This window comes from Pogona vitticeps, chromosome 5 (assembly GCF_051106095.1).
Source record: "Pogona vitticeps strain Pit_001003342236 chromosome 5, PviZW2.1, whole genome shotgun sequence".
Classification (NCBI taxonomy): Eukaryota; Metazoa; Chordata; class Lepidosauria; order Squamata; family Agamidae; genus Pogona; species Pogona vitticeps.
This window is the reverse complement of record NC_135787.1, coordinates 64,995,725-65,015,004: the sequence shown is the minus strand read 5'-3', so window position 1 is coordinate 65,015,004 and position 19,280 is coordinate 64,995,725. Positions and strand designations below refer to the sequence as shown.

The 19,280-nt window shown below is 39.3% G+C and overlaps 1 protein-coding gene across 17 annotated transcripts in view; it reads left to right on the top strand.

The window, feature by feature from the left end:
- The window catches only part of PCM1 (pericentriolar material 1), a 77,946-nt gene that overhangs the window by 31,339 nt on the left and 27,327 nt on the right, over positions 1–19,280 (top strand). For all 17 annotated transcript variants that reach the window (XM_078394636.1, XM_078394631.1, XM_020791472.3 and 14 more), the window contains 12 exons: positions 133–356; positions 2,173–2,312; positions 2,755–2,884; positions 3,496–3,612; positions 4,231–4,421; positions 5,679–5,867; positions 8,182–8,404; positions 9,327–9,472; positions 10,868–11,058; positions 12,767–12,941; positions 15,581–15,939; positions 17,884–18,048. In XM_078394636.1, coding sequence (XP_078250762.1) covers positions 133–356; positions 2,173–2,312; positions 2,755–2,884; positions 3,496–3,612; positions 4,231–4,421; positions 5,679–5,867; positions 8,182–8,404; positions 9,327–9,472; positions 10,868–11,058; positions 12,767–12,941; positions 15,581–15,939; positions 17,884–18,048 — 2,250 coding nt within the window. The remainder of the gene's footprint in view (positions 1–132; positions 357–2,172; positions 2,313–2,754; positions 2,885–3,495; positions 3,613–4,230; positions 4,422–5,678; positions 5,868–8,181; positions 8,405–9,326; positions 9,473–10,867; positions 11,059–12,766; positions 12,942–15,580; positions 15,940–17,883; positions 18,049–19,280) is intronic.

The following is a 19,280-nucleotide window of genomic DNA, read 5'->3' as shown; positions in this document are numbered from 1 at the left end:
TAACTAAAAAACAAAATTTAAATCTATACAATTAATTTTGGTTTCCTTCTGAAATCTTTCCTTTAGCTGAAAAATGATCAAACAATTTAAGCATTGTAGTTGTAGTTATGCATCTATCTATTATTATTTCAGACGGTCATTATAATAGAGATGATGATGGTGCAGAAGTTCCACAAGGTGAGGATGATGACATTGGTGCTGAAGCTGACAGAGCCAGTGAAGCGTCATTATCCAGTCACAGAACCAGCATAACTGAAGAGGCTCCTGTTGATGCAGAGTTTGAGCAGAAGATTAACAGGCTTATAGCAGCAAAGCAAAAACTTAGACAGCTACAAAATCTTGTTGCAATAGTACAGGTGCGCGTTGATCTAATGAAGAACTTCATTTCATGCCAAAATACTGAAATAAATTGAAGCCATTTTGAATTGTTTTTTTTTCCTTTTAAAAATTAAATTAATTCAGTAGAACTTGTTTCATGCATGACTTCATTATGCTTTTAAGTTGGGAAATACTACAAATATTTTTGCTATGTCCTTATTTATGAATTATATTTTACTTCTTGATTACAGACAGCATAAAAGTTAATATTTGGAAAAATAAGGAGCCCAATGCTATTACTACTAGTAATGATAGTAGTACTAGTAGAAGTAAAAAAAAAACTATTACAGTGGTGCCTTGCTTAGCGATTGCTTCGTTTAACGATGTATTCACTTAGCGATGGGTTTTTTTGAGGAATTTTCCGCATTGTTTAACGATGTTCTCTATGGGCGATTTTCACTTTACAATGTCCGTTTTCGCATTGAGTAGGCTTCAATCCATTCAATGGCTTTGCGACGTGCGTTCAATGCATTCCAATGGGGGGGGGGGGAATTTACCAAAAACTAACGAAGACTCAGAACAAAGCCAAATTAAGTTTGCAAATGTTTACAAGGTGCACTAACGATTCCAGGCATTTAAAACAGGTTTCAAACATGTTAAGACACTTTTAAATGAGCGAAAAAGGACAACGCAAAGCCATTGAAATGCATTGAATAGGCTTCAATGCATTCCAATGGGGGAAACATTGTTTCGCTTAGCGATGTTTCCTATGGCGATTTTCACTTAAGGACGGTAATCCGTTCCCATTGGAACTGATTAACCGGTTTTCAATGCTTTCCTATGGGAAATGATGTTTTGCTTAGCGATGTTTTCCCATAGCGATGTTTTTTTTGGAACCAATTAACATTGTTAAGCAAGGCACCACTGTATATCGGTCTTATATAGCATAGGCATCCTTCAGTCTCAAGAGACTATGGTAACGTGCTCTATATGGAGGACTTGGAATAGCGCCTAGTGGTTTAACACTGTATGCGAAGCTGGAGTGTCCTCTCCAGGGCATGAAGCCTGTGTAAAATAATATGGAGAATAGGCTGTTACCCAAGCAGCAAATCCCCCCCTCTCCATGTCACTGAAACCTCAGGTTGCTGTCCTCTGAAGACGCCGGCCACAGAGACTGGCGAAACGTTAGGAAGAACAACCTTCAGAACCACGGCCAAAGAGCCCGAAAAACCCAAAACAACCATAGATCCCATAAAGCCTTTGCTAATATAATGTGCTTAATTTGTCCAGTGGGCCAATGGGACTTAAACTTACTAGATGGTGCCTAAAACATATATTCAGTACATACATTTATCCCATCACTTCATAACTAGATGTAATTGTGTTTTGTTGAAGCTTGAAGAATTTAATTAGAATACTTGTTAAGAACATCACATGGCTTGTGTTGCTTTCTTCCATGGGAAGGATTTATTTTTCTTTTACATCCTTTGTATGTTTTTCAGCACCCTTTTAAGCAACATTCCCTCTAAGTTTCTGTTCCAGTGTGTGAAAGGCCAATGTGCACGGGGGTGGGCAAAGCTTCATTCACAGCGGGAGGTAAACAAACCAGCTGTTGTCTGCTTGTGCACAACCCTGACAGAGCTCTCTGCGTGCAGCATAGAGAGGACATTGCTTTTAAGTTACGCAGTTTACTACATTTGTTTAGCTGCCAACCTCTTATGCATCTGTTTTAGGTAAACATGTCTTACTTAGTAAACTTGGCTGTGCCAAGTGTGTGGCAAATCTCTGCCACATCATGTTTTGAAAATAGGTGGGTTTTGATGAAACCATTCCTGAAGGCGCTGTTGTTTTTAGGATGATGAGGGAGAACCAGAAACTGCAAGACAGGAGCAGTTCTTTTCAGCTGAAGAAGGAAAAGAACAGCAGCGACCAAACAACATTCACACAAGTGCAAATAAGTCACAGAAGAGTGTGGGTCTGAACGAAAAAACAAGGTATGGTCTTTTTCATTTGCATTACTAATTCAATCTGTTAACTGGCCAATCTGTTATCAAGGAGGGATACCGGTTTTTAAGGTCTGCTTGAAAACTGGGCTATAGAATGGAGCAAGGCTACATCTGTTGCTTTTTCTAGTATCAGTGTAATTCTCCTGTTCCTTACCTCTACTTATTTGACTCATTTCATTTGCTACATTCAGGGCACCCAATCACCTGTATATCTTGCATAAATCACAGTCCTCTTTAGCAGTTGGGGAGGTTTGGTTTTGAAATGTGTTCATTTAATAAATGAATAAAGTGCAGGCTTCCACAGTGGAAGTTCTCCAAATTAATCCATTTGTATAGATCCATTTCAAATAGGGGTGGAAGATTGCCTGTTCAGAGGTGCTTGTGAAACTGCGTTTGAAAAGATGAGAGGTATGAAATTCTATTATTGTAGGGAGAAATTTTATGAGGCCAAGCTTCAGCAGCAACAGAGAGAACTTAAGCATCTCCAAGAAGAAAGAAAAAAACTCATAAAGATTCAAGAAAAAATTCAGGTGTTACAGAAGGCATGTCCAGATCTTCAAGTAGGTAGAAAGTGTTTTGTGTTGTAAATGGGTATTGAATTGCAAGAACAATTTTGTTTTGTGTCCACTGGCAAGATTAATTGAAACATTAATTCATTAAAAGAAAGGCAGCAGTGTGTTTGATCTTAAGGCAGGCTGTTCAGATAAATTTTGGAAGTGCAGTTCCGCGTATCATAAAAGATTAATACAAAAATTTCATTTTTGAGAAACATTGGCTGAAATCCTGATGCTTAGCAGGATCACAATAAGAATAGGCTCATGAATCACTGGGGATTTGGTGAGTCGCCTTCTCAGTATATTCTGTTGATGGCAGCAAAGAAAATTATGCCAAGCATGAAAAGTCTTAAGAAAGGAGGGAAGCTGTGTCATATTTATGTATAAATATGTTATGTCAGTGCTATATATGTTTTGTGTTGCTATTGGTATATAGAAACAACCTGCGGTTTTAAGCAATAAAGTTTTCAGATTGACTGCACTAAGCAATAGGATTTCAGCCACTGACTCCTTAAAGAGTTGAATTGGTTGCTCAAATGCTGATCAAGTTTAATTATGGCACTGTTATTCTCAGAGTAGTACCATGATTGTCATTTTGCAATTTCATTCATTTCTAGTTGTCATCCAGCATGGATAATAGTCTGGGGAATACTTCAGCACCGGGTACTAATGACATCAATGCAGCAAGCAAGGCTGTGGTTCAGTCGGAAGAAACAGCCATGGTGGATAGTGAGGTACTGTATATTCATGACAAAACTGATAACAATTTCTTTTGGATTCTAAATAAACCTCAGTATAGTAATTTGTACTGTTATATATGAATGTTAAACCTGCTTTCCCTACTCCTTTAGAAATGCACTAAGAGGCCTTTGCTTTTTTTTTAAGTACTCCAAGATGTATACACATCAAATAGTACTTAACAACCTTGATGGTCTTTGAGAAGTTCAGTAGTGTCAAACATTTCAAATTTTGAGAGAAAACAGACTGAAAAAGAAATGAAAATGTAAAAATGTTTGGGATGCTTTTTTGGCATATATTTATTTTTATATATCCTTCATGAGAAAAGTTTACCTGTTTGTAAACTGTTTGTTTGATAGGCCATTTTCCTCTCAATAATGGTACCCAAGGCAGCTCGTGTTGTTAAAAGATTAGAGTGAAAAATGTAGTAAGTTAAACATTAAAAAAAATTAAAAGTATTAAAAACATGACAGGTTGACTCCATCTAAATTAAGTGAACTCAGAACATTTAAAAGATATCTGGTCCCTTAGTCTTGTGTCTAAATATGCAATAATATATATTGATCTCTGATTCATTACAATGTTTCTCTTTAATCTGTGATATCTTTAAACAGCTTTGGTCTGAAATGCGCAGACATGAGATTTTAAGAGAGGAATTACGGCAGAGAAGGAAGCAGCTTGAAGCTTTAATGGCTGAGCACAAGAGAAGAAGAGATCTAGCTGATACTGCATCTACTTGTGCTGGATCCATGAAAAGTGATGGATCAGAAACTCAGTGCACTCCCCAACAAAGCAGAACAGAAAAGTAAGAGGGGAAAATGAAATAAACTGCTTTTTAATGATGTGTTTATACAGGTGCTAGAAATAGAGGGCTAGATTTCAATGTTATATATTGTATTTTCTCTCCCCCTGCCCCAACCCTGCATGATGCCAAAAAACTGATCTAGGAGGTTTGCTGTCTCCCACTTTGACTCATTGGAATGTGTTGGGGCTGGGGAAAAATTATCAACAAATAAACAAAAAATAAACAAAAAACCCCAAAGAACAAAAAATAAACCAAAAAAACAATGCAAGCCCCGTCGGAACATGGCGGGGCCAAAAATTTTTTTTAACCAAAACCAAAAAACCACTGCCAGCCCCATCAGAACACAATGGAGCTGGAAAGAAACACACAAACACCCCCCCACACACACACAGAGCCAGCCCCATGGGAATGCGATAGGGCTGGGGAAAAACCCACACCAAAACACAAAAAAATCACAGCACAGAAACATAAACCACCCAAACCCACCCTTCAAAACAAGGTAAATGTACTTACTCAGGAGCAGAAAGTAGCTCCAGGCAGTCCGAAGCCGCCTCCAACGCACTTACTCTAACCATTGGGGCGAAAGAGCTACAAAGCAGCCTTTTCGCCTACCAACAGTTAGCAAATTTGAATTCCCCACCTTTTTTCCTGCCTTTTTCCGGTTGCAACTCGAAGCTCTGGCCGCAAGTCAAAGCAAAATTTTGCGGCCAGAGCTGGTCGCAACTCAAAATGGTCATACTGTATATCAGGACGTTAGTAAGTCGAGGCACCACTGTATATGAAAGCTACAGGAGCTTAGTCAGTGACGAGTAGACTGGAGGAAAAAAAAATGTCTTTTTTGCGAGATATATTTAAAGCAAATACCCTTAAAACTTCATCTGTATTAGATTTAGAATTGCTGTTATGCATAGCCAGATTGATGAGGACTATGTAGCCAAACTTGCTAGTTTCACATATTGATAAATAAAATTTTTCATTTAATGCCCCCCATTGCAAAATAAAGCCACATGGTCGTTACACCGGAGTAGGTGATATCTTAAATGACAAAGTCATAACTATGTTTCTAATACCGTTTGTGTTTTGTAGAATTCCTGAAGCACATGATATAGATACGTTAAATTAATTCTTATTTCTAGAACTTGAAATTAAATTGAGAAATGCATATTGTTGATTTTAATTGATAAGTGTTTGTGAATATAATCTCACTTCATTCTTTATGAGCAGCAGAATAACTGTTTTTAAAATATCTAATACTAGAACAATGGCAACATGGGGAGGGTCTACTCAGTGTGCACTTGATGAAGATGATGAAGAGGTATATCTATCTGATGGTCTTGGTCAAGCAGAAGAAGAGGAAGAAGAACAAGATTCTAGTTCCAATGAATTATCCATATGTCCCAATAATATGGATCAAAACATGTATTCTACAAAGGAAGACAAGGAGAGGTTAGTTGTATATTTAGTACCAGTAGTAAATTTGTAACATTCTTTAAGAAGGGCTTTTCCATGGAATGTCATTAAACTGCTCAGCATGATACTAGTATTTTGCTATGTACTATGGGGTTTGTTTTGAATGTCTATATTACTTGGCAAAGTAAGCGGGTATGAATGTATTGTTTCCATTCACATGTCAGTTTACCATTCAACTGTTACAATAATTCATTGTCTTTATGAATCACACACATGGGTTTTGTGCTTGCACAGAGCCATGTACAGAACTTTCTAAAGCTGAGTAGATTTTGGTGGAATCCCAACCACACATCTATTTTATTTTATTTATTTATTTGATTTGTATCCCGCCCATCTGGTAGGTCAATACCACTCTGAGCGGCTAACATAAAAATATACTATTATAACAGCATAAATCCAAAAATATCAAATGTCAATTAACAAAACATAATGAATCATAAATAATAAGTAGAAAAAGAAGAGAAAAGTAAATTAAATTAAATTAAACGCTGGCAGGAGGGAAGGCCTTGACATAAAGCCATGTTTTTAATTGAGTTTTAAATGTACCCAGCGAAGGGGCCGTGCGAATCTCAGGAGGGAGATTGTTCCAAAGGCGAGGAGCCACCGCCGAGAAGGCCCGGTTTCTTGTCTTCTCTCTCCGGGCCTCCCTCGGCGTCAGGCCCCTCAGCCTCACCTCCAGGCTCGCGCGGGTGGTTCGGGTAGAACTTGGTGGGTGAAGGCGTTCCGCCAAGTATCGAGGTCCCAAACCGTTTAGGGCCTTATAAGTGAGCATTAAAACTTTGAAGTCGATACGGAAACAAATGGGCAGCCAATGCAGTCTAGCCAGAATGGGAGAGATGTGATGGTATTTTCTCCCTCCGGTAAGAAGTCTGGCTGCTGCGTTCTGCACCATCTGAAGTTTCCGTATCAGCCTCAAAGGTAGCCCCACGTAGAGCGCGTTGCAGTGATCTAATCTTGAGATTACGAGTGCATGTACTAAGGTAGTGAGGGCCCCCGTGTCGAGATAGGGCCGCAGCCGGGCAATCCGCCAGAGGTGGAAGTAGGCGGAGCGGACGACCGACGTCACCTGTGTTTCCATGGTGAGCGTCGGGTCCAAGTGTATGCCCAAGCTGCGGACCCCGCTCGCCGGGGCCAAGGTCGCCCCCCCAAAGGAGAGAGGGCCAACCAGGCCACCAACCACGGGGGGCCCCACCCTCAGGACTTCCGTCTTGTCCGGGTTCAGCCGTAGACCATTTTCCTGCATCCATTCCAGTATAGTCTCCAGGCAGCGCTGGAGGGTCAGGACGGCATCACCTGCAGTTGGCAAAAAGGAGATACAGAGCTGAGTGTCATCAGCGTACTGGTGACACATCGCTCCACACCTCCTGATGACCCCCGCTAGCGGCCTCATATAGATGTTAAATAGCTACTCTAAATCTGCCATGAAAGTACATGGAAAGAGATCTGTTTTGGTGTTTTCCCTGAGCTACTGTTGAATAGCAAACATTCTTTGTAGTTGTTCATCTTAGTATTGATATTTTCATTTCTTTATCCAACAGATGCACTTGGCCAGGGACGTAGGTAATTGTGCTTATGTCACCATCTGTTTGCTTCAAGCTTTCATTGGTTATGATTCAGAAATGGTTGTTGTGGGTTTTTCGGGCTCTTTGGCCGTGTTCTGAAGGTTGTTCTTCCTAACGTTTCGCCAGTCTATGTGGCCCGAATCTTCAGAGGACAGCACTCTGTGCTCTGGTGTAGTTTGCTTGAGAGTTGAGCATTTATCAGAACACGGCAGAGCCCGAAAAACCCACAACAACCATTAGTTCCCCGCTGTGAAAGCCTTCGTGAATACGTATGATTCAGAAAGTCATACAGAGAATCTGCCATTTGATGGGGACAGTGCCCCTACAGAGCAGTGGATCATTTGTTAAAGATTATAACAATGACTAAGAAGACAGGCATTATTGTCCAACAACTGCAGCCCACCAAGCAATTGAAGTTCAGCTGGGCTTCAATCAGAATTTTATTCTCACTAGCTTCATTCTTCTGGTCACTCTTCCACTCTTTATTGGAAGCACCTGTTTTGTCCATTGAAATATGGCTCACTCTTTTCATTCTGCAAAATAATTTGCAGGAGTTTAGAGCAACATCTTTGATTCCTTTACACGCAAAGATGAGTAATTTGCTCTCAGGACATATTTCCTTACATTTGAAATGACTGTTACTTTTGTCCTCTTAATCTGGTTTTTGCTTTGTGAAATATTTTTTATCAGGAGACTTTGAAATGTGTAACACTTTATGTCATCTCCAGCTGGAAGAATGCACAACCTCTTTCAGCAGATGAAAGCTACTGTCCCCCAGCTAAAGCAAGGCAACAACAGAACATCAGCATGCGGCGTCAGGAAAACCATCGCTGGGTGTCTGAGCTTTCTTATGTGGAGGAGAAAGAGCAATGGCAAGAACAGATTAATCAGCTCAAAAAACAGCTTGAATTCAGTGTCAATATTTGCCAGACTTTAATGCAGGATCAACAGGTAGAATGCAAGAGCCTTTTTGATTTTCCACTCTTGTGTATTTTTCATAATTCTTAGAAGTGTTTTCAATTTAATGTTATTGTCGTAGTTGGAGCAGAGTCAAGGCTGAAGGTATTGAAGGCTTTTTTGACAAGGGCTTGCATCTGCTAGTTTAATTTTAACTTTATTTCCCATAGTATAAAGATCTCAGTAGGCTATTTGAGGTGAAACCCACCATTTGTTCTCTGGATCATCATTTCTATTTTATAAAAAAGGGACACTGAGTTGAGCTGTCATTACTTTGGGGAAGAGGAGGGGGAATATACTTTAACCCTTTAGAAAGCCTATGAGCCACAGTCTCTGTTTAATATAATTGGTTTCCAAGTTTACGTTCTGATTAAGATAATTGGGAAAACAGCAGAACAGGTCTGGAGATTTTTAAAATTTTATTTTACTTTTATTTTTTAAATTCACTATCTTTTTTTGAATATAGTCAAACTCATTTCTACTCTTTACATTGACATTAGTTGTGATAATGCCTTGTTGATTCTCTTCTCTCTCTCAGTGGAGTCTTACATTGCAGTTCATAAGCCTCTCTGGTGCTAAGAGGCATCTGAAGGGGTGGTTGAAGATCTACATCAGTACAGCTTGTGACATGAGGCATATATCTGGGGCTAGTCTAGCTATAGACTTTGCCTCTCTTCCTGTCCTTCTAGAGACGTGTATGGTGGCCAGCACACATGATATTACTGTTGTTGTTGATATTGTTGACTAATACTGTTGCTATTTTTTATACTGGCGATTGTTTTAAATTTTGTTTTAATCCCTTTTTGCAAGGTACACAGTCAAAATGGTGTGGAGAGGTGGGATAGAGTATTGGGGATTGTGAACATTAATGAGAACATAATTGAAATTTCAATTGACATGTTGTTGTTTTTTACAGACTCTCTCCTGTCTATTGCAAACCTTGCTTACGGGCCCTTACAGTATGATGCCCAGTAATGTTGCTTCGCCACAAGTCCATGTTATAATGCATCAATTAAATCAGTGTTATACGCAGCTGACCTGGCAACAAAATAATGTCCAGAGGTATTTTTTAACTTTGTGTCTGACCTTCAGTATTGAGCAGAAGACTGTAACAGTAGTATAGAATTGGTGTTTTATGTTTAAGATACTTAAAAGAATCCACATCACTCTAGACCAGCAGCAGGCAACATGCAGCCATGGGATTGCATATGGCTTCCAGGGACTCAAATGTGTTAAAATCTTAAAAAAAAACTTTTGGAAATATATCTTCCTTTGCCCTCTAAGGATATGGGTGTGTGTGTGACAGTTTTGTCATGTTTTGAGGACTCCTTACCGCCCCACTAGAAGGTGCTAGGTTCCTCTCAAAGCATAGGAACAGAAGAGTAAAGGAACTTTTTCAGTGAAAAAACAATAACTCAGCAGTTCATTTCTGCTAGAAATATTTTTGGGGTTGTGGGTCATGTGAACAGACCTCCAAGATCCAGGAACCGGTGTGTACATCCCTGAGATCTTTGTATTTTGTACATACTTTCACTGAGTGAGACTCTGTACAGAAAAGAGAAGTGTGATGTTTTAGAGACTCAATCCAGTTAAAAGCAAACACTGCAGTGAGGTGTATAACACTAAACAATTAACTGTTGCATGCTGTTTAAGAAACAACCAGATCATCCTAACAGTGTAAAAATTTATTTATTTATTTATTTATTTATTTATTTATTTACTTACTTACTTACTTACTTACTTACTTACTTACTTACTTACTTACTTACTTACTTACTTACTTATTTTATATCCCGCCTATCTAGTCAGCTCGGACCACTCTAGGCGGCTAACAATCAACAAATGATAAAAATAAACATATATATAACAGCATAAATAGTAAAAAGCTTACAAAGATAGGAAACTAGTAAAGAAAGAAGAGGAGCATCAAGAATTGTCTGGTGGGAAGGCCTGCCGGAACATCCATGTCTTCAGTTGATTATTAAAGATGCCCAGCGAGGGAGCTCCGCGAATCCCAGGCGGTAGATTGTTCCAGAGGCGAGGAGCCACCGCCGAGAAGGCCCGATTTCTTGTCTTCTCTTTCCGGGCCTCCCTCGGCGTTAGGCTCCTCAACCTCACCTCCTGACTCGCACGAGTGACACGGGTAGATCTTGGTGGGAGTAGGCGTTCTGCCAGATATCGAGGCCCTAAACCGTTTAGGGCTTTATACGTAAGCATTAACACTTTGAAGTCAATTTTTTGTGTGACATTTACATTGGAGTAGAGGTGCAGGAAGAACAATTTTAGCTTTTCAAAAGAAAACTTGGCAGAACTGAAATTTAGAAAAAAGATGAATTTTCTACATATTAACACTTGCTAACCAGCTGAGATGTTTGACTGTTTAATTACTTGAAATACTACTTTGCCTGAAAAGCTCTTTTATATCTCTCTGTTTAAAATTTATTGTTAACTTTACAGGCTGAAGCAAATGTTAAATGATCTAATGTGTCAGCAAGAGCAACAGCAGGCAAGAACACCCCAAAAGGAAAAGGCCAACAGAGCTCCTCCACCTCCGTCACCAACTGTGTTCTGTCCTTTCAGTTTTCCTTCCCAGACAATGAACCTCTTCAATATGCCTGGGTTCACAAATTTCTCTGCTTTCCCACCAGGTAAGCAATATGAGAACTTAAAAATGTCTGTCAGCATATCCCCAAGGGTATTGCTTGTCTGGTCTCAGATCAATAGCTGTGATCGTCACATCATACCATTTTTCCTCCAGTGTAGACCTTCTGCCAACCTTTTTTCCGATTTTAAAAAAGTAATAATTATAATTGGGACTACTTAGAACTTGATATCTGTATAGCACAGTTTTTGCCATGTCTATTGTAGTCATTCCTTGGCCTCATATTGATTTCCTGGTTGAGTGGAGAAGTGTAAACAGGAGTAAATTGTGTTTTGTCTCTGCCATCTTGAAATGGTAGAGCCAAAACAACCTTCAGTTCCAGAAGAGAGAAGGAAACTCTCTACAGTCTTTGTTCTGTATTTTTCTGTCTTCTTCCATTCCCTGCTTTCCCTCTGTCAAGAACTAGACAGAAACTTGGTGTACAGGGGTATGGGATATCAATGATTTTTATGCTTTTTACAAGTCTTGCCCTACTGTTGCATTGCAGCTGAGTACACTACACTTAACCTCATCCACAGGAAGTCTCCTCATTACATTGCCTTAAGCTGCTTCCAGGGCTGTGGAATTCAGCTTTCTTGTCTCTGGTGTTCTAAGGCTGATTCCTCATCACTGCTCAACTATAGTGTTGCTAGTGCTAGGGTGTGTGGAGCTGAAGCACAGCATCCTTCCTCACCTTCTAGAAAGTTTTCTTTTGCCAACTCTAGCATTTCCTTGGGATTTACAGTAACTTGGTGGCATTTGCTGCTGCGCCAGTTTAATGCAGCAGTCTCCAAAGCTGACTTCTACAGAGTTCATTGCTGCATTTCTGGACATCTGTCCCTGGTGTCTAACCTTGGTAGGCTGGTAGGTAGATATTTCCTAGTGATCTTATAGCCAGGAGCAAGTATTCAGTTTCAATTTTTCCCATGTATTTTAAAGAAACAATTGAAAGGCTTCTGTTTCTTTCCAGTTGTGTCCAGTAGTGGAGAATAGGCCAGTGTCACCAGCACCAAGTGAGGCTGAGCCTCTGTGGATCTCCTGGCTAGTGCTGCTTTGCAGTGATACCCATTAGGAGACCCATAAGCACTAGATGTTTCTGCTGCTTCCCCAACCTGTGGTGTAGGCCTTTCATGAAGAATTATTGACAGTATCATTCAGCTGGCCCAAGTGATGTGGGCATCTATTTCTAAGCTGTGCACTGTGGATCACTTTCTAGCTGTGCAGTTTGGTTGTAAAAGCTGTATTGTGCCTGTATACCATAGAAAGAAATATACTATTTCCTTAGACCACTGAGAAGACCAGTGGAAGTCTAGTTTTATTTTTTTCCTGCTAATATTCTTTTTTTTACTTTAAGCCAAGGTATTGAAGTTGCTGCTGTTTCTGTGATAATCAATTTATGTCCTTATCCTCATTCACTTAGTTGAATTTTTAAAAACTGTGTCTTAAATGGAAATAGAGAAGAAATTGCATATAGAATGATTCAAACATTTTCAGCTGTTATATGGCTTAGTTAATTTGTGAGGATAGGCTGAAAAGTAACATCTCAATACTGTATGTGGTTGTTAGGAACAAACGAGATGTCAATATTGAGCTCCTTTGAGTGAGATGGAGTATAAATTTAATACACTTGAATATGATAACAAATCTTTGTTCTTCTGTACTATAATATAAGCATCCAAATCACATAGGAGAGCCATCTTGCTTTGTTTACACAGGTATTAACTTCAGTCCAATATTTCCATCTGGTTTGGGGGATTTTTCACGCAGCTGCAATGCTCAAAACAGTGAACATCAGCCACCATTAGAAAACAACATAGCTGGGAAAACTGACTACATGGCATTTCCAAAGCCATTTGAAAGTAATTCCAATGCCGGAGTAGAGAAACCAAGGTACAGTACTTTAAACTTAAATCAGTTATTTGACAGCCGATGTACTGGCATCCATATTAGAATACATGTTAGAACCAGTTCTTCCGAATGTGTATTGAATTACTTTGCACTTGATGTACTGTTCTCTGAGATTCATAGGCTGACATCCTCTTTGCCTTCACACAATCAAAAATCATACATAAATTTGCTGAATGTTATGCCCAGCTGATGAAGATTGCGCAGTTCTATTGTGCAATTGTTCTCATGGTTCTCTGACTGTTGCACAGCACGCATGCAGAAGTGTTTCATGAATAGCACTTCTGCCATGCTGTGAGTTTCAGATCTGGTTCCATACCTTTGCATTGCACACATGGAGCAGCACAACAGGATTTCAGCTACCGTATAATGAAAAAAAATGTTCCCACATAAAATAAAGTAGCTAGGGGATTGATTTGTTTTTTTTTCTTAAAAAAAACATTTGAATAAACTACAGCTTCCTTTGGTCAAATAAACAGCCCATTAACTTTTATTTATTTATTTATTTAATTTCTATGCCACCCAATCTACCCAGAGGTCTCTGGGCAGCTCACAACAATTACAGTTCAATACAATAAAAGATAAAATGATTAAAATACAATTAAAATACAATTAAAATTGCCATCATCAGGACCCACAGTTGATGTTATTTCAATTAAAAGCCTTCTGGAACAGGAAGGTCTTGACCTGGCGCCGAAATGTCATCAATGTCGGCGCCAGACGAATTTCAGTCGGGAGGGCATTCCATAGTCTGGGGGCAGCTGCCGAGAAGGCCCTTTGTCTACAAGCCTCCTTGAGGGATGGCTCTTTCAAAAGGGCCCTCTGGCTAAATCTTAACTGCCGGGTAGGCTCATATGGAAGGAGGCGGTCCTTCAAGTATCCAGGGCCCAAGCCGTTTAGGGCTTTATATGTCAAAACAAGCACTTTGAATTGGGCCCGGGCAGCAACTGGTAACCAATGTAAATTAAACAATCGGCTTGATGTGCTCTCTAGCGGCCCCACCACTCACCAGCCACGCAGCTCGATTCTGGACCAGTTGCAGTCGCCGGACCGTCTACAAAGGCAGCCCCACGTAGAGCGCATTGCAATAATCTATATGAGATGTTACCAGTGTGTGTGTAATTGTCGTGAGACTCCGCTCGTCCAGGTAGGGCCGCAGCTGGTATAATTTCCGCAGCTGAAGGAAGGCGCCTCTGGCCAACGAGTCCACCTGGGCTTCCAGAGTTAGACTGTGGTCCAGGAGCACCCCCAGGCTGCGGACCCTGTCCCTTGGGGGGAGTGTAATCCCATTCAGGGCAGGGAAATGGCCCTCCAACCTGTCCGGCAAAGCACCCACTAACAGCACTTCCGTCTTGTCTGGATTGAGTTTCAATTTATTAACCCTCATCCAGTCCATTATCAGGTCCAGACACGAGTTCAGCACAGAAACCGCCTCACTTTTGTTTGTTTGGGTCCAGCTTTTCTTGAAGTTCTGTTTTGATAGTGATTTATAGTTACATTGCCAACAACAAAGTACAGTATATACCCTTGAAACTGATTCGGGTTTAGTTTATGTGAAAAAAATGTGAATTACATTATAGTGCCATTTTGAAGGAGAGTAAAAGAAATGACACACTCACTGAGGCTGTCCAACACCATCCTGAAGCATGTTGTTGAGGAATAAAGGACATTTCTAAATGCCATAGTTAACAAAACAAAACAAAAAAAAAATCAGATAATAGTTCAGAGATTGAGAAGAGTGTTGGTTTTGTGTTTCATTTGGCAGGACAAATCACAGAAATAGGTCTGCTTATTTCATTGTTTTTTCTTGAATAGTAATAGTGATGAACATGATAAGATTGTTGATGATAATATTGATATTGGCAAGTAAAGAGGAAGAAGTCATTTGTGCATCAGAATATCAGTCTGCCAGTAGAGACTTTATTTAAATTAAATTAGACTCTCTAAATCAATTTGCTGAATGTGAAATAGCCTTATATATGCCCAATTATTCAATGCTTTTGTTCAAGTTCAGCCCGAAAACATTGCATTTAAACTGAAAAACACACTAGGGCAACTGCAGATGTAAAGCTTGTGGATCTCATGCTCCTTCCTCCTGTCCCCTTGCAAGAAGAATTCTCTTTACAGTGATTCAGCCTTATGACTGATGATCAGTGTACTTGTGGAAAATTCCTGAAGGTGCTCTAAATCTGTCTGCTGGAATTCAGGATCTGTACTTCTAGATGTTAATTATGGTTAATGGTGATCATGTTTAATAGTGAAAGGACAGATGCAAAATTAGGATGCTGGAGGCACGGATCTTGCTGTTCCATAGCTTGACGCCAATTCTTTAATTGGTGTTAGGGGTTGCACAACAGATCGCAACAGTCATTGGCCAAAATCTTGTTCCTATGCTAAAGTAAATTGCAGTCAGAATAGGCTCATTTGAATCAATGGAACTTACAGAGGAGTTGACTAATTGAGTCCCTGTTAGTATAGTGAGCCTACTCTAATGCAGTTTGCTATGCTAGGCAACAGATTTTTGTCTATTAGATAGGTAGTAATCTATGTTTCGGAAAGCTTGTGTCCACACCGCCACAGCATGGTTTTTCACTGTGTTTTGAATCTTTCTATTTCTTTTAAAGAGGCCAGAGGCAGTCTGAAGAGGAATTGGAGAATAAATCTGCTTATTTAAATGAAAATCAGGAAGGAGGAAAAGAGAAGCAGTTGTTCCTCAATACAGGATTTGCAATACCAGTACAAAATGCAACATGTGGTAACCACAGAGCTCAACATGACACCAGCAGGAGAAGAGAATTTGATGAAGAATCTTTAGAGAGCTTTAGTAGCCTGCCTGATCCAGTGGATCCAACTACAGTGACTAAAACATTTAAACCTCGGAAAGCTTCTGCACAGGCCAGTCTGGCTTCAAAAGACAAAACGCCGAAGTCCAAAAACAAGAAGAGGAATACTTCTCAGTTTAAAAACCGGTCTAGAACTAATGGTAAGTTCACATTATACAGGACTGATTTGGGATTGTTTTATGTTTGTGTCACTGCCTAATTTGGGTGCTTTTGAGGATAGGGTGGTTGTGAGCACTGGAAAGTAGCCAAGAGGCTATGGTTTTTCCAGTACTCACAACCACCATATCCTCAAAAGCATCCAAATTAGGCAGTGACACAAACATAAAACAATTTTTTTGTATGACACTAGGTTGTGTTGCCAAACAGCAGCTTGGCAGTTTCCTTTTCTTTCCCTTAAACAAAAGCCCCTTGATGATCCAACTGCTAACCGAGGTTTTGCAGCCAGCCTCTCTACACCCTGAGAACTTTGTTCTCCCCTATGCACAAGTATAAAGAATATACTTTTCCTCCATGACTTCTTGCAGCATATTTTTGTAGTTATCTGTATTGTACATGTTAACATCCACAACAGAATAACAGATTAGTATTTATTAAAGTGTAATTTATTATGTAACGAAGGGATTCTTGACTTACAAAGAATTAATAAAGTATACCCATTTTGATACCTTTTAGTGTAGTAGGCCAATTATCCTTAAATAGTCTTCAGCTGCCCTTTGTTATTGTTGCACATTAAGGGTGTTGGTAACAGTGTGAAATCCTCTACTTTTCATATGTATGTTCATGAAGAGGCATTTTTAGTTTGCATTGATAAACGTAGCTTCAAGAAACCAAGCCTTTGTCGTGAACTGGTTATCTGGAGTAAATGTAAGGTGGTTATATGGAATAACTATAACCTTACACATGCTTCCAAAACAGAATAAGAATCTATAGCTTTAGGCTGCTATACTACTGCAGAGGGTCAAAGAAAAGTAAAATAAAAAAATGCAACTTTTATAAGCAAGTTTGACCTGGGATCACTGTATCAAAATGACAAGCCACCAGGTCATAGCAGATGAAGCTTCTCTGGGTAGCAATCCCAAGGAAGGCTCATAAATCTTCTATGAGAGGTAGGGCCTTCTTTCTAGTGGCTACACCTTTGTGGAATCAACTCCCGGATTGGGAAATGGAGATTCCAATTAGATTTTATGATTAATACTAGACATGGGAACGAATAAAAAATGGATTGCAAATCGATTTCGTCAGAAATCGCTGATTTGTTAAATATTCATCCCATCATATTTGTGGGTTCCAGAGACCCTGATGAATATGAAGGGACAAATATTTCCCCATTTTTATTCATTCCCCCATAGGAAGAGAGGGAAGGCTAGCCTTCTCTCTCTTCCTATGGCTTTCCCATTCTGCCTACCGGCCTGCCAATCACCTGATTGCCAACCTGATAGGCAACCACCCACCCCCACAACCTATTCCCTGCCCCTTCCTCTCCCTACCTTAGCTGCTCCCTGCCCCACTACCCCCACCGTAATCGTCCCCCATCTCCAGCTGACCTCCCCAGCCATGGCCTGTAGAAAGGGACACTGGCTGCCCTTTGCAAAGATGGCAACTGAAGCCAGAGCTGCCATCTTTGCAAAGGGCAGCCAGTGTCCCTTTCTACAGGCCATGGCTGGGGAGGCCCGCTGGAGGTGACGGTGGCGACTACGGTGAGGGGGTGGTGGCCGGGGCATCAGGTGTTTTTGGAAAAAAAAAACACAAATTGACGAATAAATTTTGTGCTTCGTGTGTTAATGGGGGGGAGCTTTATGCTTCGTCAACTTTTGACAAATCATGAAGCAGGACGACTCTCCAAAATGGTGAGTCTTCCCCCATCACTAATTAATAGCCATTGATAAACAGTTCTGTTGACTTTATCTAATACTTTTATGATCTCTAAGCCATTATTTGTATGTAGAAATTGATCTTTTAAAATATATTAGTTTGAAAGCTTTTAAAAAATATTAGTTGATGTAGAAATGCAATATTTAGTTTAATTTTTAGACTGTTAGAGTAACTTTTTCTTCAAGTTCTAAAAATGGATATTTTCATTTAAGGTTTTGAAAGTGCCAGTGCTTCAAGTACATGTGAACCTTATAGGAATTCTAGAAGCAGACACTCAGCTCGGAAAGAAGAAGTTGTTCAAGCAAAACTATTTAGTAAAAATCGGGAACAATTGGAAAAAATAATTAAATACAGTAGATCATCAGAAATGTCCTCAGGTACATTTGTAAAAATTGGTTCCCATTCTGAAGTTTTCATTCTGAAATGATTTTATTTGTGGTGGTTTGAAGAGTGCATAATTAGAATTGGCATCAGGATTATTTTAGTAATGGTGTAGATATTATTGATAAAATATTTTTTGCAATTAGCATCTCCGTTATAGTGGTAGAGATGTAATATTGCTCTTGCAAATACAGTATGTATGGAATTTTAGGTTCTATTCCAAAATAAAATTTCTTTTTGTTGTTTCTTTCAGTTTTAATTTCTGTGCAATATAAGCAACAATGTATAGATTCAAATTCCTGACTGAGATCCTGCTACCATAAGTTACAATGCATATGGCTGAGGATATTGTCAGCTGTGACCATTTTTCTGAAGTGTAATATTTCCAGTTCTTCTCTTGAAAGTCCTGAGGCTCTTGTAATCGCTTTCATTGCCAGGAAGCTATTGGGGGCTATAAACCAGGATGGCGTACTTTTAATTACCAAAAATTGCTGCGAGTGGGATGACATTACCAGAGCTTCCTGGTGATGAAAGTAATTATACCTTTGGGGGAGAAAGTGAAAGTGTATAATTTCTTGGAAAATTGGGATGGCAGATCATGTAATGAGCCGTATATAGCATAATCTACATGAGATTTCAACCTCTTATTTTGAAATTTTCGTTTACTAGATTTTATTGCATTGTAGTAATTCTGTTAACTACAAATAATGTAGCCCCTACAAATAATGTTCTGTTCAGCATTGTATGTCTTTGCTTGTTTAGAGATATATGCAAGTATATGTTTGGTTAATAAGTTGGACTGAGAGTCAAGTATACAGAGCAGGGCTGGCAGAAGAGAACTTCTCTATCCATTTCTTCAGGCTTTGGAAGTAGCTACTTTTAAATAATCAGTTGCTTATAAATAACCCTCTTTTCAAATAACAAAAGTTACAGTATGATTTTAAATTTATGAAGGATAGGGTTACTCCTTTGTTTGAACTCTTTTTAAAGTTATTTCTATAGTTACAGAGATATGTTGTAAATGAAGAAGGAATATGGAGAATTGATTCTGAGTTGTGTTTTAAGCTTTACTCTCTTTTGTAGCAATAATTATGAGAAGCTATTCTAGTTACTTTAGAAAACAGGAAAGTAGATAACTACTTTTTAAAGAAATGTTGCTTTATCATCAGCCACCAGCAGGGCTAAAACTATGACTGTAATTAATTATGCTTGAAAAATAACTTTCCAA